Here is an 18355-nt window from a genome sequence, read left to right as displayed (position 1 = left end):
TACAAGACGATTTCCCAGCATGCATTGTTACACTGGAGAGATGAGTGATAAGAATATACTGATAATCACTCAATCTCTCCATACAGCCCAAGTTACAGTTTCACATTAAATTCTATAACTTAAAAAGTATTCGAGTAAATTAACCGAATGACCTCTCGTTGAATAGCTGGGATCTGAGCGCACCATCTGGGGAAATACCGCTCAGATCCCTCCATATTCAGACGAACGCCATTCGAATGACCTGATTTCACAAACAACCATTGTAACCGTTAAATACATTGAGGGTGTTCATATACCGAAAGAATTATTGTCCCGAACGGTCTGGAAGTCCAGCGGTGTTTGGTAAGTCGAGTAGCCGATTTTAGTTCCAGGCACTCGACGACCAAACACCGCTGTGCTTTCATGAACAAAGATGGCATACGAACGGCGGCCACCCACGAAATCCATTAATCAACTGGCAATTCATTGTTGCAGTAGTTAATGGGAGAACAACGACCCCCGTTGTGTGGTCTCCCATTCGGCAGTTTGTTAGTTTGTTAGTAAATCACTGTTCGTGGAATTCCAAGCGGAACGCAGGATACATGTAATATAAGGGGAAAGAAACTAAAAATGAAACATTTCACACACATACAGTTCTTAAGTGGCTAGTTTTCCCACAAAGGGGTTACGGTGGCTACCGTGTCCCTTTAACACATTACACACGGCTGTCAATCAAATTAGCTGTCTGTGTGAGAGAGAGACAGCTTATTAGTTATTAAAATTAACATTAATTAGGCTCCCATGATCATTAGATCCACAATAAAATATTTTATTCCTTTCATTATTTCAATTAATTATTATGCCCAAATGTAATTTGTGTTGGGTTTTATTAGCTGATACATATCTCTTAATAATTCATTTTCTGTCAGGAATAAGAAGTTAAACCCTTTGAAAGTCAAAGCACCTTTTCTATTCTTTGATAGCGCATTGTCCAGGCGCTCCCTCTCCATCGCCCTCCTCTGCCGGTCCATGGAGGGCTGGCGCTATCCAAGCGCGGTCCCTGCTGTGTGCTTTCACAGACTGGAGGGGAGATCACTGTTGGCAGCCGGCAGGGGAGGGAGAGAGGACCCCAGAGCTCTAATCTGCAGCTCCGCTGGGTCTCCTCTCACAAGCTCGGAGTGTTGCCGCGGTTACCATGGCAACGCTCAGTTCACGCGAGAGTGAATTGTAGCCTCAGGAGCTGTTAGAGTTCACTCTCACGTCTAGGACCGCCAGGGCTTCTTCACCGGACCACCAGGGCTTCACAATAGATATTCCCTCTCCTTGGGCAAAGGTAAGAAGGGAGGGCGGATATAAACAATGTACATTTTAATTTTTTTCAAAAATTTAATTTATTTTAATCAGCCCCCTCCCAACACACAATACCCCCATAAACACTCAAACAGTGCCCCCCCATTCACACACGCTACCCCCCATTTACACATTGCCCCTCACACACACTACCCCCCATACACACACCCTTTCACACACAACCCCCCATTCATGCACTGCCCCCCGCACACTGCCCCAAACACAACACTGCACCCCTCACACATTACCTCTCATACACACACTGCACCACTCACACACACACACTACCTTCCATACACACACACACTGCACCCCTTACACACATTGTCTCCCATATACACACACACTGCCCCCACTCATCACTTACACACACTGCAACCCCCATACTCACAATTGCACCCCTTACACACACTTGAACCCTCACACCCACTGCACCCGTCACACACACACACTATACTGCCAGACCCCAGGTCATTTTTCAAACTGTTCTTAAATGGTTGGGCAACTTACTCTGGGAGGGCGCCACGGCACTCCTGGCACCATAACCACTAAAAAGAGCTGTAGTGGTTTTGTGCCTGGATTGTTTCTTTAAATGATCTACCAGTGCCCCTCTCGAGATTAGTTTTGGATACACCCCTGTGATAGCAGCAGATACGAGGACTATTACTCTGTATTAGAAGAGGGACCTGATACTTAAGGCATCTCAAAATCTGTCAATCAATCTGTCACTGAATGGACGCTCCTCATTGCTCGGCGACTCCCTCTGAGACATGGTGCCAGGAGGAGGGAAGCATTGACAATGGAATGGAAGTGTGACTGAAGCTCCGCCCTCTGTCAGGCATTATCAAAGCGATGATACATCCACCATAGTCACTACGCAGCCTAATGTATCGCTATAACCAAACTATGAAAAAAGCTGCGTGGTTATTAGGGCGGAACAAATAGAGAGAACACACTCCGTTATCCCTGGATCAGTTGGATTTACTCACAGAGCGACACGAATAGCGCTGTACGCAGACGTCAGACCACCTTTTTTTTCTAACGAATCCAGCAGGTTCTTAGGATCTCGAGACGTTTGAAATCTTGCGAAGGTAAACGCTACCTCTGCTTTATTTGAGAACTGTACAGCAGCGAACTGCGTGAGAGGAGAAATGCGGGTACACATGGGGTTAGCGTGTGAGGCTTGGAAACAAACATACCATGCCCAGCAATCTACCCTTACACCCACTGTCATCCCTGGGTGCCCACCCCCAGCACTCTCCCCTAATACCCACGTCATCCCTGGGTGCCCATCTCCCGCAATCTCCCCAATACCCACTGTCATCCCTGGGTGCCCATCTCCCGCAATCTCCCCAATACCCACTGTCATCCCTGGGTGCCCATACCCAGCAATCTCCCCTAATACCCACTGTCATCCCTGGGTGCCCATCTCCCGCAATCTCCCCAATACCCACTGTCATCCCTGGGTGCCCATCTCCCGCAATCTCCCCAATACCCACTGTCATCCCGGGGTGCCCATACCCAGCAATCTCCCCTAATACCCGCTTTCATCCCTGGATGCATACTGCAGCAATCTCCCCTAATACCCGCTGTCATCCCGGGGTGCCCATACCCAGTAATCTCCCCTAATACCTGTCATCACTGGGTGCCCATACCCAGCAATCTCCCCTAATACCCGCTGTCATCACTGGGTGCCCATACCCAGTAATCTCCCCTAATACCTGCTGTCATCACTGGGTGCCCATACCCAGCAATCTCCCCTAATACCCGCTGTCATCCCTTGGTGCCCATACCCAGCAATCTCCCCTAAAACCCGCTGTCATCCCTTGGTGCCCATACCCAGCAATCTCCCCTAATATCCGCTGTCATCACTAGGTGCCCATACCCAGCAATCTCCCCTAATACCCGCTTTAATCCCTGGATGCATACTGCAGCAATCTCCCCTAATATCCACTGTCATCCCGGGGTGCCCATACCCAGCAATCTCCCCTAATACCCGCTTTCATCCCTGGATGCATACTGCAGCAATCTCCCCTAATACCCGCTGTCATCCCGGGGTGCCCATACCCAGTAATCTCCCCTAATACCCTGTCATCCCTTGGTGCCCATACCCAGCAATCTCCCCTAATACCCGCTGTCATCCCTTGGTGCCCATACCCAGCAATCTCCCCTAAAACCCGCTGTCATCCCTTGGTGCCCATACCCAGCAATCTCCCCTAATACCCGCTGTCATCACTAGGTGCCCATACCCAGCAATCTCCCCTAATACCCACTGTCATCCCAGGTGCCCATACCCAGCAATCTCCCCTAATACCCGCTTTAATCCCTGGATGCATACTGCAGCAATCTCCCCTAATATCCACTGTCATCCCGGGGTGCCCATACCCAGTAATCTCCCCTAATACCCGCTGTCATCACTAGGTGCCCATACCCAGCAATCTCCACTAAAACCCGCTTTCATCCCTTGGTGCCCATACCCAGCATTCTCCCCCAATACCCGCTGTCATCCCTTGGTGCCCATACCAAGTAATCTCCCCTAATACCCACTGTCATCAATTGGTGCCCATACCCAGCAATCTTCCCTAATACCCGCTGTCATCCCTGGGTGCCCATACCCAGCAATCTACCCTAATACCCGCTTTCATCCCTGGGTGCCCATACCCAGCAATCTCCCCTAATACCCACTGTCATCCCTTGGTGCCCATACCCAGCAATCTCCCCTAGTACCCGCTGTCATCACTGGGTGCCCATAACAAGCAATCTCCCCTAATACCCACTGTCATCCCTTGGTGCCCATACCCAGCAATCTCCCCTAATACCCGCTGTCATTCCCGGGTGCCCATACCCAGCAATCTCCCCTAATAGCCCCTGTCATCCCGGGGTGCCCATACCCAGCAATCTCCCCTAATACCCACTGTCATCCCGGGGTGCCCATACCCAGCAATCTCCCTTAATAGCCCCTGTCATCCCGGGGTGCCCATACCCAGCAATCTCCCCTAATAGCCCCTGTCATCCCTGGGTGCCCATACCCAGCAATCTCACCAATACCCACTGTCATCCCTTGGTGCCCATACCAAGCAATCTCCCCTAATACCCGCTGTCATCAGTGGATGCCCATACCCAGCAATCTCCCCTAATACCCGCTGTCATCACTGGGTGCCTATACCCAGCAATCTCCCTCAATACTCGCTGTCATTCCTGGGTGCCCATACCCAGCAATCTCCCCTAATACCTGCTCTCATCCCTGGGTGCCCATACCCAGCAATCTCCCCTAATACCCGCTTTCATCCCTGGATGCATACTGCAGCAATCTCTTCTAATATCTGCCTTCATACCTGGGTGCCCATACCCAGCAATCTCCCCTAACCCAGCATTAACTGTACCTCTCCACATATAGCACTGAGTACCTACCTGTACCTATGTACACTGAGGACCTACCTGCAGCTATTTACACTAAGGACCTACCTGCAGCGATCTACACTAAGGACCTAACTACAGCGATCTACACTAAGGACCTAACTACAGCTATCTACACTGAGGACCTACCTCCTGCTATCTACACTAAGGACCTACCTGCATCTATCTACACTAGGATGTACCGATCTACACTGAGGACCTACCATAGCTATTTAAACTGAGGACCTACCTGTAGCTATTTACACTGAGGACCTACCTGTAGCTATTTACAATGAGGACCTACCTTTGCCTGTCTACACTGGGAACCTACCTGCAGCTATCTACACTGAGGCCCCAGGTAGGTTCTTAGCATAGATAGGTGGAGGTAGGTCCTCAGTGTAGGTAGGTCCTCATTACCTGAGCTATCTACACTGTAGACCTACCTCAAGCTCTCCACACATAGCATCCTTCTTCAGATCCTTTCACCCCCTCCCACACTCTTCTTCCTCCACTCACGTTGATATTGCTTGAATTATGGCTTCTCATGGTGCTGATCATGAATTCCCGGATAGCTGCAAACTCTCTCTCGCCCATCCCAGAGGAACCATCAACCAGAAAGCAAAGGTCCACATCAGCTTTCTGGCAATCTGTGGGCGAGATATTGGGTAACTAATAAGCAGTCAGAGAAGTTGGGTAAAAGATTACGTTATTATATGGTTTTTTTAAAGGGTAAATTCATGGTTACAAAGGCAGCTTGAGCTCGTTACCATAATTTATTATCATTAATTATCATTTACCACCATTTACTATCGTTCACCATAATTTACCGCAATTTATTATAATTTAGCACCATTTACCATCTCTTACCATCATTTATCATAATTCACTATCATTATCATTTACCATGATTTACCATCATTAACTGTCATTTTACAGTTATTTACTATTAGTTACCTCCACTTAACGTTATTTACCATTATTTACTGTCAGTTACTTTATTATTTACTACTGTTTTACAGCCATTTTCCGTTATTTACCATCAGTTACCGATATTTACTCTTATTTACCGTCAGTTACTGTCATTTACTGTCATTTTCTATTATTTACCTTCAATTACCGTTATCGTCAGTTACCATTATTTATCGCCATTTACCATTATTTACTGCCATTTACCTTTATTTACTGTCAGTTACCTTTATTTACTGTCAGTTACCGTTATTTAAAGTCATTTAGCATAATTTACCGTTAGTTACCATTATTTACCATTATTTACTGTCAGTTACCCTTATTTTCCATCAGTTACAGTCAGTTACCGTTATTTACTATTATTTACCTTCTCTTACCGTTATTTATTGTCCGTTACCATTATTTACTGTCAGTTACCATTCTTTACCATTAGTTACTCTTATTTACAGCCATTTACCATTATTCACCGCCATTTACTGTTATTTACCATCAGTTACCACCATTTACCGCAATTTCGGTCAGTTACCGTTATTTCCCACCCTTTACTGTTATTTACTGTCAGTTACCGTTATTTACAGTCAGTTATAGTTATTTACTGTCAGTTACTGCCATTTACCGTTATTTACCACCATTTACTGGCAGTTACCGTTATTTACCATCAGTTACCGTTATTTACCGTCATTTAGTCAGTTACCGTTATTTACTGTCAGTTATTATTATTAACCATCATTTACCGTTATTTTCCATTATTAACCGTCATTTACTATTATTTATTGTTATTTACCCTCAGTTACCATAGTTCTCCATCAGTTACCATTATTTACCGTCATATAGATACCATTATTTACTGTCATTTACCATTCTTTACCGTCAGTTACTGTTATTTACAGCCATTTGCCATTATTTACCACCATTTACTGTCATTTACCATCAGTCACCGCCATTTACCATTATTTACCGTCAGTTACCATTATTTACTGTCATTTACCGTTATTTCCCGCCATTTATTGTTATTTATCGTCATTTAGTAGGTTACCATTATTTACTGTCAGTTACTATTATTAACCATCATTTACCATTATTTTACCGTCATTTACTATTATTTAATGTTATTTACCATCAGTTACCATTATTTATCGTTATTTACCATCAGTTACCATAATTTACCCCCAGTTACCGTTATTTACTGTCTGTTACCGTTATTTACTGTCCGTTACCGTTATTTTCCTGTGATTTACTGTCATTTAGTCAGTTACCATGATTTACCGTCAGTTACCATTAGTTACCGTTATTTACCCTCAAGTAACCTTATTTACCGTCAGTTACCGTTATTTACTGACAGTTACCGTTATTTACACTCAGTTACCGTTATTTACCGTCAGTATTTACTGGTATTTAGCATCAGTTACCATTATTTACCGTTACTTACCATCAGTTACCATTGATTTACCATTATTTACCCTCAGTTACCATTATTTACCATTATTTACCGTTACTTTCCTGTGATATACTGTCATTTATTCAGTTACCGTGATTTACCGTCAGTTACCATTATTTACCATCATTTACCATTATTTACCGTTATTTACTCTCAGTTACCATTATTTATCGTCAGTTACCATTATTTTCCGTTATTTACCCTCAGTTACCATTATTTACTGTCAGTTACCGTTATTTACACTTAGTTACCGTTGTTTACCATCAGTTACCGTTATTTACGATGATTTACCATTATTTACCCTCAGTTACCGTTATTTACAGTCAATTACCGTTATTTACACTCAGTTACCATTATTTATCGTCAATTACCATTATTTACCCTCAGTTACCATTATTTACCCTGATTTACCATTATTTACCCTCAGTTACCGTTATTTACCATCAGTTACCGTGATTTACCATCTGTTACCGTTATTTACAGTCATTTACCATTATTTACCGCCATTTACTGTCAGTTACTGTCAGTCACCGCCATTTACCATTATTTACCGTCAGTTACCATTATTTACCGCCATTTACTGTTATTATTTACCTTCTCTTACCGTTATTTATCGTCCGCTACCATTATTTACCATCAGATACCATTATTTACTGTCAGTTACCATTCAGTTACCGTTATTTACTGTCAGTTACTATTATTAGCCATCATTTACCGTTATTTTACATTATTAACCGTCATTTACTATTATTTAATGTTATTTACCATCAGTTACCATTATTTATCGTTATTTACCATCAGTTACCATTATTTACCATAATTTACCCCCAGTTACCATTATTTACTGTCCGTTACCGTTATTTGCTGCCGTTACCGTTATTTTCCCGTGATTTACTGTCATTTAGTCAGTTACCGTGATTTACCATGAGTTACCATTATTTACCGTCAGTTACTATTAGTTACCGTTATTTACTGACAGTTACCGTTATTTACACTCAGTTACCGTTATTTACCGTCAGTACCATTATTTACCGTCAGTTCCCATTATTTATCGTTATTTACCATTATTTACCGTTATTTACCGTCAGTTACCATTATTTACAGTCAGTTACCATTATTTACAGTCAGTTACCATTATTTACACTCAGTTACGGTTATTTACCCCCAGTTAGCATTATTTACTGTCAGTTACGGTTATTTACCCCCAGTTAGCATTACTTACAGTCAGTTACCATTATTTACCCCCAGTTAGCATTATTTACAGTCAGTTACCATTATTTACCCTCAGTTACCGCTATTTACCGTTATTTACCATCAGTTACCATTGTTTACCGTTATTTATCTTCAACTGTCGCTATTTACCGTCAGTTTCCCTTGTTTTCTCGCAATTTACTGTTATTTACTGTGATTTACCATCAGTTACCGTTATTTACTGTCAGTTACCATTATATACCGTTATTTACCCGCAGTTACCATTATTTATCCTCAGTTACCGTTATTTTCCCGCAATTTACTGTTATTTACCGTAATTTAATCAGTTACCGTGATTTACCGTTATTTACCCTCAGTTACCATTTTTTACCCTCAGTTACCATTATTTACCGTCAGTTACCGTTATTTACACTACGTTACCGTTATTTACCCTCAGTTACCGTTATTTACCGTGATTTACCGTTATTTACACTCAGTTCCCTTATTTACACTCGGTTACCGTTATTTACACTAAGTTACCATTATTTACCGTCAGTTACCGTTATTTACCCTCAGTTACCATTATCTACCCTCAGTTACCGTTATTTTCCTGCAATTTACTGTTATTTACCATCATTTAGTCAGTTACCGTGATTTGCTGTCAGTTACCGTTATTTCTCACCATTTAGCGTTATTTACACTCGGTTATTGTCAGTTACCGTCATTACCATTATTTACCGTTATTTACCCTCAGTTACCGTTATTTACCCTCAGTTACCGTTATATACCCTCAGTTACCGTTATTTACCCTCAGTTACCATTATTTACCCTCAGTTACCATTATTTACACTCAGTTACCGTTATTTACCCTCAGTTACCGTTATTTACCCTCAGTTACCGTTATTTACCCTCAGTTACCGTTATTTACATTCAGTTACCATTATTTACCCTCAGTTACTGTTATTTACCCTCAGTTACCATTATTTACACTCAGTTACTGTCAGTTACCGTCATTACCATTATTTACCGCTATTTACCCTCAGTTACCGTTATTTACCCTCAGTTACCGTTATTTACCCTCAGTTACCGTTATTTACACTCAGTTACCGTTATTTACCCTCAGTTACTGTTATTTACACTCAGTTACCGTTATATACCCTCAGTTACCGTTATTTACCCTCAGTTACCATTATTTACCATTATTTACTGTCAGTTACCTTTATTTACTGTCAGTTACCATTATTTACTGTCAGTTACCGTTATTTACTGTCAGTTACCGTTATTTACCCTCAGTTACCGTTATTTACCCTCAGTTACCGTTATTTACACTCAGTTACTGTCAGTTACCGTCATTACCATTATTTACCATTATTTACCCTCAGTTACTGTCAGTTACCGTCATTACCATTATTTACCATTATTTACCCTCAGTTACTGTCAGTTACCGTCATTACCATTATTTACCTTTATTTACCCTCAGTTACCGTTATTTGCCCTCAGTTACCGTTATTTACCCTCAGTTACCATTATTCACTGTCAGTTACCGTTATTTACCCTCAGTTACCGTTATTTACCCTCAGTTACCGTTATTTACCCTCAGTTACCGTTATTTACCCTCAGTTACCGTTATTTACCCTCAGTTACCGTTATTTACCCTCAGTTACCGTTATTTGCCCTCAGTTACCATTATTTACCCTCAGTTACCATTATTTACCGTCAGTTACCGTTATTTACCCTCAGTTACCGTTATTTACCCTCAGTTACCGTTATTTGCCCTCAGTTACCGTTATTTACACTCAGTTACCGTTATTTACACTCAGTTACCGTTATTTACCCTCAGTTACTGTTATTTGCCCTCAGTTACCGTTATTTGCCCTCAGTTACCGTTATTTGCCCTCAGTTACCGTTATTTGCCCTCAGTTACCGTTATTTACCCTCAGTTACCGTTATTTACCCTCAGTTACTGTTATTTACCCTCAGTTACCGTTATTTACCCTCAGTTACCGTTATTTACCCTCAGTTACCGTTATTTACCCTCAGTTACCGTTATTTACCCTCAGTTACTGTCAGTTACCCTCAGTTACCGTTATTTACCCTCAGTTACCGTTATTTACCCTCAGTTACTGTTATTTACCCTCAGTTACCGTTATTTACACTCCGTTACCGTTATTTACACTCAGTTACCGTTATATACCCTCAGTTACCGTTATATACCCTCAGTTACCGTTATTTACCCTCAGTTACCGTTATTTACCCTCAGTTACCGTTATTTACCCTCAGTTACCGTTATATACCCTCAGTTACCGTTATTTACCCTCAGTTACCATTATTTACCCTCAGTTACCGTTATTTACCCTCAGTTACCGTTATTTACCCTCAGTTACCGTTATTTACCCTCAGTTACCGTTATTTACCCTCAGTTACCGTTATTTACATTCAGTTACCATTATTTACCCTCAGTTACTGTTATTTACCCTCAGTTACCATTATTTACACTCAGTTACTGTCAGTTACCGTCATTACCATTATTTACCGCTATTTACCCTCAGTTACCGTTATTTACCCTCAGTTACCGTTATTTACCCTCAGTTACCGTTATTTACACTCAGTTACCGTTATTTACCCTCAGTTACTGTTATTTACACTCAGTTACCGTTATATACCCTCAGTTACCGTTATTTACCCTCAGTTACCATTATTTACCATTTACTGTCAGTTACCTTTATTTACTGTCAGTTACCATTATTTACTGTCAGTTACCGTTATTTACTGTCAGTTACCGTTATTTACCCTCAGTTACCGTTATTTACACTCAGTTACTGTCAGTTACCGTCATTACCATTATTTACCATTATTTACCCTCAGTTACTGTCAGTTACCGTCATTACCATTATTTACCATTATTTACCCTCAGTTACTGTCAGTTACCGTCATTACCATTATTTACCTTTATTTACCCTCAGTTACCGTTATTTGCCCTCAGTTACCGTTATTTACCCTCAGTTACCATTATTCACTGTCAGTTACCGTTATTTACCCTCAGTTACCGTTATTTACCCTCAGTTACCGTTATTTACCCTCAGTTACCGTTATTTACCCTCAGTTACCGTTATTTACCCTCAGTTACCGTTATTTGCCCTCAGTTACCATTATTTACCCTCAGTTACCATTATTTACCGTCAGTTACCGTTATTTACCCTCAGTTACCGTTATTTACCCTCAGTTACCGTTATTTGCCCTCAGTTACCGTTATTTACCCTCAGTTACCGTTATTTACACTCAGTTACCGTTATTTACCCTCAGTTACTGTTATTTACCCTCAGTTACCGTTATTTGCCCTCAGTTACCGTTATTTGCCCCTCAGTTACCGTTATTTGCCCTCAGTTACCGTTATTTACCCTCAGTTACCGTTATTTACTGCCAGTTACCGTTATTTACCCTCAGTTACTGTTATTTACCCTCAGTTACCGTTATTTACCCTCAGTTACCGTTATTTACCCTCAGTTACCGTTATTTACCCTCAGTTACCGTTATTTACCCTCAGTTACTGTCAGTTACCCTCAGTTACCGTTATTTACCCTCAGTTACCGTTATTTACCCTCAGTTACTGTTATTTACCCTCAGTTACCGTTATTTACACTCCGTTACCGTTATTTACACTCAGTTACCGTTATATACCCTCAGTTACCGTTATATACCCTCAGTTACCGTTATTTACCCTCAGTTACCGTTATTTACCCTCAGTTACCGTTATTTACCCTCAGTTATCGTTATTTACACTCAGTTACCGTTATTTACCCTCAGTTACCGTTATTTACCCTCAGTTGCCGTTATTTACACTCAGTTACTGTCAGTTACCGTCATTACCAATTATTTACCGTTATTTACCCTCAGTTACCGTTATTTGCCCTCAGTTACCGTTATTTACCCTCAGTTACCGTTATTTACACTCAGTTACTGTCAGTTACCGTCATTACAATTATTTACCTTTATTTACCCTCAGTTACCGTTATTTGCCCTCAGTTACCGTTATTTACCCTCAGTTACCATTATTTACTTCAGTTACCGTTATTTACCCTCAGTTACCGTTATTTACCCTCAGTTACCGTTATTTACCCTCAATTACCGTTATTTACACTCAGTTACCGTTATTTACACTCAGTTACCATTATTTACCGTTATTTACCCTCAGTTACCATTATTTACTGTCAGTTACCATTATTTAACTGTCAGTTACCGTTATTTACTGTCAGTTACCGTTATTTGCCCTCAGTTACCGTTATTTACCCTCAGTTACCGTTATTTACACTCAGTTACTGTTATTTACACTCAGTTACCGTTATTTACACTCAGTTACCGTTATTTACCCTCAGTTACCGTTATTTGTCTTCAGTTACCGTTATTTACCCTCAGTTACCGTTATTTACACTCAGTTACTTTCAGTTACCGTCATTACCATTATTTACCTTTTATTTACCCTCAGTTACCGTTATTTACCCTCAGTTACCGTTATTTACCCTCAGTTACCGTTTATTTACCCTCAGTTACCGTTATTTACCCTCAGTTACCGTTATTTACTCTCAGTTACCGTTATTTACCCTCAGTTACCGTTATTTACCCTCAGTTACCATTATTTACCGTTATTTACCCTCAGTTACCATTATTTACTGTCAGTTACCATTATTTACTGTCAGTTACCATTATTTACTGTCAGTTACCGTTATTTGCCCTCAGTTACCGTTATTTACCCTCAGTTACTGTTATTTACACTCAGTTACCGTTATTTACACTCAGTTACCGTTATTTACCCTCAGTTACCGTTATTTGTCCTCAGTTACCGTTATTTACCCTCAGTTACCGTTATTTACACTCAGTTACTGTCAGTTACCGTCATTACCATTATTTACCTTTATTTACCCTCAGTTACCGTTATTTACCCTCAGTTACCGTTATTTACCCTCAGTTACCGTTATTTACTCTCAGTTACCGTTATTTACTCTCAGTTACCGTTATTTACCCTCAGTTACCGTTATTTACACTCAGTTACCGTTATTTACCCTCAGTTACCGTTACTTACCCTCAGTTACCGTTATTTACACTCAGTTACCGTTATTTACCCTCAGTTACCGTTATTTACTGTCAGTTACCGTCATTACCATTATTTACCCTCAGTTACCGTTATTTACCCTCAGTTACCGTTATTTACACTCAGTTACTGTCAGTTACCGTCATTACCATTATTTACCATTATTTACCCTCAGTTACTGTCAGTTACCGTCATTACCATTATTTACCTTTATTTACCCTCAGTTACCGTTATTTGCCCTCAGTTACCGTTATTTACCCTCAGTTACCATTATTTACTGTCAGTTACCGTTATTTACCCTCAGTTACTGTTATTTACCCTCAGTTACCGTTATTTACCCTCAGTTACCGTTATTTACCCTCAGTTACCATTATTTAACATTATTTACTGTCAGTTACCTTTATTTACTGTCAGTTACCATTATTTACTGTCAGTTACCGTTATTTACTGTCAGTTACCGTTATTTACCCTCAGTTACCGTTTATTACCCTCAGTTACCGTTTTTTACCCTTAGTTACTCATTTACCCTCAGTTACCGTCATTACCGTTATTTACACTCAGTTACCGTTATTTACACTCAGTTACCGTTATTTACACTCAGTTACCGTTATTTACCCTCAGTTACCGTTATTTGCCCTCAGTTACCGTTATTTACCCTCAGTTTACCGTTATTTACCCTCAGTTACCATTATTTACCATTATTTACTGTCAGTTACCTTTATTTACTGTCAGTTACCATTATTTACTGTCAGTTACCGTTATTTACTGTCAGTTACCGTTATTTACCCTCAGTTACCGTTTTTTACCCTCAGTTACCGTTTTTTACCCTTAGTTACTCATTTACCCTCAGTTACCGTCATTACCGTTATTTACACTCAGTTACCGTTATTTACACTCAGTTACCGTTATTTGCCCTCAGTTACCGTTATTTGCCCTCAGTTACCGTTATTTACTGTCAGTTACCGTTATTTACCCTCAGTTACCGTCACTACCGTTATTTACACTCAGTTACCGTTATTTACCCTCAGTTACCGTTATTTACCCTCAGTTACCGTTATTTACACTCAGTTACTGTCAGTTACCGTCATTACCATTATTTACCATTATTTACCCTCAGTTACTGTCAGTTACCGTCATTACCATTATTTACCTTTATTTACCCTCAGTTACCGTTATTTGCCCTCAGTTACCGTTATTTACCCTCAGTTACCATTATTTACTGTCAGTTACCGTTATTTACCCTCAGTTACTGTTATTTACCCTCAGTTACCGTTATTTACCCTCAGTTACCGTTATTTACCCTCAGTTACCATTATTTACCATTATTTACTGTCAGTTACCTTTATTTACTGTCAGTTACCATTATTTACTGTCAGTTACCGTTATTTACTGTCAGTTACCGTTATTTACCCTCAGTTACCGTTTATTACCCTCAGTTACCGTTTTTACCCTTAGTTACTCATTTACCCTCAGTTACCGTCATTACCGTTATTTACACTCAGTTACCGTTATTTACACTCAGTTACCGTTATTTACACTCAGTTACCGTTATTTACCCTCAGTTACCGTTATTTGCCCTCAGTTACCGTTATTTACCCTCAGTTACCATTATTTACCATTATTTACTGTCAGTTACCTTTATTTACTGTCAGTTACCATTATTTACTGTCAGTTACCGTTATTTACTGTCAGTTACCGTTATTTACCCTCAGTTACCGTTTTTTACCCTCAGTTACCGTTTTTACCCTTAGTTACTCATTTACCCTCAGTTACCGTCATTACCGTTATTTACACTCAGTTACCGTTATTTACACTCAGTTACCGTTATTTGCCCTCAGTTACCGTTATTTGCCCTCAGTTACCGTTATTTACTGTCAGTTACCGTTATTTACCCTCAGTTACCGTCACTACCGTTATTTACACTCAGTTACCGTTATTTACCCTCAGTTACCGTTATTTACCCTCAGTTACCGTTATTTACACTCAGTTACTGTCAGTTACCGTCATTACCATTATTTACCCTCAGTTACTGTCAGTTACCGTCATTACCATTATTTACCATTATTTACCCTCAGTTACTGTCAGTTACCGTCATTACCATTATTTACCTTTATTTACCCTCAGTTACCGTTATTTGCCCTCAGTTACCGTTATTTACCCTCAGTTACCATTATTCACTGTCAGTTACCGTTATTTACCCTCAGTTACCGTTATTTACCCTCAGTTACCGTTATTTACCCTCAGTTACCGTTATTTGCCCTCAGTTACCGTTATTTACCCTCAGTTACCATTATTTACCGTCAGTTACCGTTATTTACCCTCAGTTACCGTTATTTACCCTCAGTTACCGTTATTTGCCCTCAGTTACCGTTATTTACCCTCAGTTACCGTTATTTACACTCAGTTACCGTTATTTACCCTCAGTTACTGTTATTTGCCCTCAGTTACCGTTATTTGCCCTCAGTTACCGTTATTTGCCCTCAGTTACCGTTATTTGCCCTCAGTTACCGTTATTTACCCTCAGTTACCGTTATTTACTGCCAGTTACCGTTATTTACCCTCAGTTACTGTTATTTACCCTCAGTTACCGTTATTTACCCTCAGTTACCGTTATTTACCCTCAGTTACCGTTATTTACCCTCAGTTACCGTTATTTACCCTCAGTTACTGTCAGTTACCCTCAGTTACCGTTATTTACCCTCAGTTACCGTTATTTACACTCCGTTACCGTTATTTACCCTCAGTTACCGTTATTTACCCTCAGTTACCGTTATTTACCCTCAGTTACTGTCAGTTACCCTCAGTTCCCGTTATTTACCCTCAGTTACCGTTATTTACCCTCAGTTACTGTTATTTACCCTCAGTTACCGTTATTTGCCCTCAGTTACCGTTATTTGCCCTCAGTTACCGTTATTTACCCTCAGTTACCGTTATTTACTGCAAGTTACCGTTATTTACCCTCAGTTACTGTTATTTACCCTCAGTTACCGTTATTTACCCTCAGTTACCGTTATTTACCCTCAGTTACCGTTATTTACACTCCGTTACCGTTATTTACCCTCAGTTACCGTTATTTACCCTCAGTTACCGTTATTTACACTCCGTTACCGTTATTTACCCTCAGTTACCGTTATTTACCCTCAGTTACTGTCAGTTACCCTCAGTTACCGTTATTTACCCTCAGTTACCGTTATTTACACTCCGTTACCGTTATTTACCCTCAGTTACCGTTATTTACCCTCAGTTACCGTTATTTACCCTCAGTTACCGTTATTTACCCTCAGTTACCATTATTTACCCTCAGTTACCGCTATTTACACTCAGTTACCGTTATTTACCCTCAGTTACCGCTATTTACCCTCAGTTAACGCTATTTACCCTCAGTTACCGTTATTTACCCTCAGTTACCGTTATTTACCCTCAGTTACCGTTATTTACACTCCGTTACCGTTATTTACCCTCAGTTACCGTTATTTACCCTCAGTTACCGTTATTTACCCTCAGTTACCATTATTTACCCTCAGTTACCGCTATTTACACTCAGTTACCGTTATTTAACCTCAGTTACCGCTATTTACCCTCAGTTACCGCTATTTACCCTCAGTTACCGTTATTTACCCTCAGTTACCGTTATTTACACTCCGTTACCGTTATTTACCCTTAGTTACCGTTATTTACCCTCAGTTACCGCTATTTACACTCCGTTACCGTTATTTACCCTCAGTTACCGTTATTTACCCTCAGTTACCGTTCTTTACACTCCGTTACCGTTATTTACCCTCAGTTACCGTTATTTACACTCCGTTACCGTTATTTACCCTCAGTTACCGTTATTTACCCTCAGTTACCGCTATTTACAGTCAGTTACCGTTATTTACCCTCAGTTACCGTTATTTACCCTCAGTTACCGTTATTTACCCTCAGTTACCGTTATTTACACTCAGTTACTGTCAGTTACCGTCATTACCATTATTTACCTTTATTTACCCTCAGTTACCGTTATTTACCCTCAGTTACCGTTATTTACCCTCAGTTACCGTTATTTACTCTCAGTTACCGTTATTTACTCTCAGTTACCGTTATTTACCCTCAGTTACCGTTATTTACACTCAGTTACCGTTATTTACCCTCAGTTACCGTTACTTACCCTCAGTTACCGTTATTTACACTCAGTTACCGTTATTTACCCTCAGTTACCGTTATTTACTGTCAGTTACCGTCATTACCATTATTTACCCTCAGTTACCGTTATTTACCCTCAGTTACCGTTATTTACACTCAGTTACTGTCAGTTACCGTCATTACCATTATTTACCATTATTTACCCTCAGTTACTGTCAGTTACCGTCATTACCATTATTTACCTTTATTTACCCTCAGTTACCGTTATTTGCCCTCAGTTACCGTTATTTACCCTCAGTTACCATTATTTACTGTCAGTTACCGTTATTTACCCTCAGTTACTGTTATTTACCCTCAGTTACCGTTATTTACCCTCAGTTACCGTTATTTACCCTCAGTTACCATTATTTACCATTATTTACTGTCAGTTACCTTTATTTACTGTCAGTTACCATTATTTACTGTCAGTTACCGTTATTTACTGTCAGTTACCGTTATTTACCCTCAGTTACCGTTTATTACCCTCAGTTACCGTTTTTTACCCTTAGTTACTCATTTACCCTCAGTTACCGTCATTACCGTTATTTACACTCAGTTACCGTTATTTACACTCAGTTACCGTTATTTACACTCAGTTACCGTTATTTACCCTCAGTTACCGTTATTTGCCCTCAGTTACCGTTATTTACCCTCAGTTACCGTTATTTACCCTCAGTTACCGTTATTTACCCTCAGTTACCATTATTTACCATTATTTACTGTCAGTTACCTTTATTTACTGTCAGTTACCATTATTTACTGTCAGTTACCGTTATTTACCCTCAGTT

At 40.4% G+C, this 18355-nt stretch overlaps 1 protein-coding gene across 4 annotated transcripts in view; it reads right to left on the bottom strand.

Annotated features, from left to right (window-relative positions):
- Positions 1–18355, bottom strand: part of ITGAL (integrin subunit alpha L) — a 95643-nt gene that overhangs the window by 63670 nt on the left and 13618 nt on the right. For all 4 annotated transcript variants that reach the window (XR_010085237.1, XR_010085238.1, XR_010085236.1 and 1 more), the window contains exons 6-7: positions 5242–5372; positions 2319–2464 (exon numbers count right to left, since the gene is read on the bottom strand). Coding sequence is in view for 1 of the 4 variants with exons in the window: in XM_063430947.1 (XP_063287017.1) it covers positions 2319–2464; positions 5242–5372 (277 nt within the window). In the remaining 3 variants the exon portion in view is untranslated. The remainder of the gene's footprint in view (positions 1–2318; positions 2465–5241; positions 5373–18355) is intronic.

Source organism: Pelobates fuscus, chromosome 8 (assembly GCF_036172605.1).
Source record: "Pelobates fuscus isolate aPelFus1 chromosome 8, aPelFus1.pri, whole genome shotgun sequence".
Lineage (NCBI taxonomy): Eukaryota > Metazoa > Chordata > Amphibia > Anura > Pelobatidae > Pelobates > Pelobates fuscus.
Note: the sequence above shows the minus strand (reverse complement) of the source record. Positions and strands in the feature narration are given on the sequence as shown.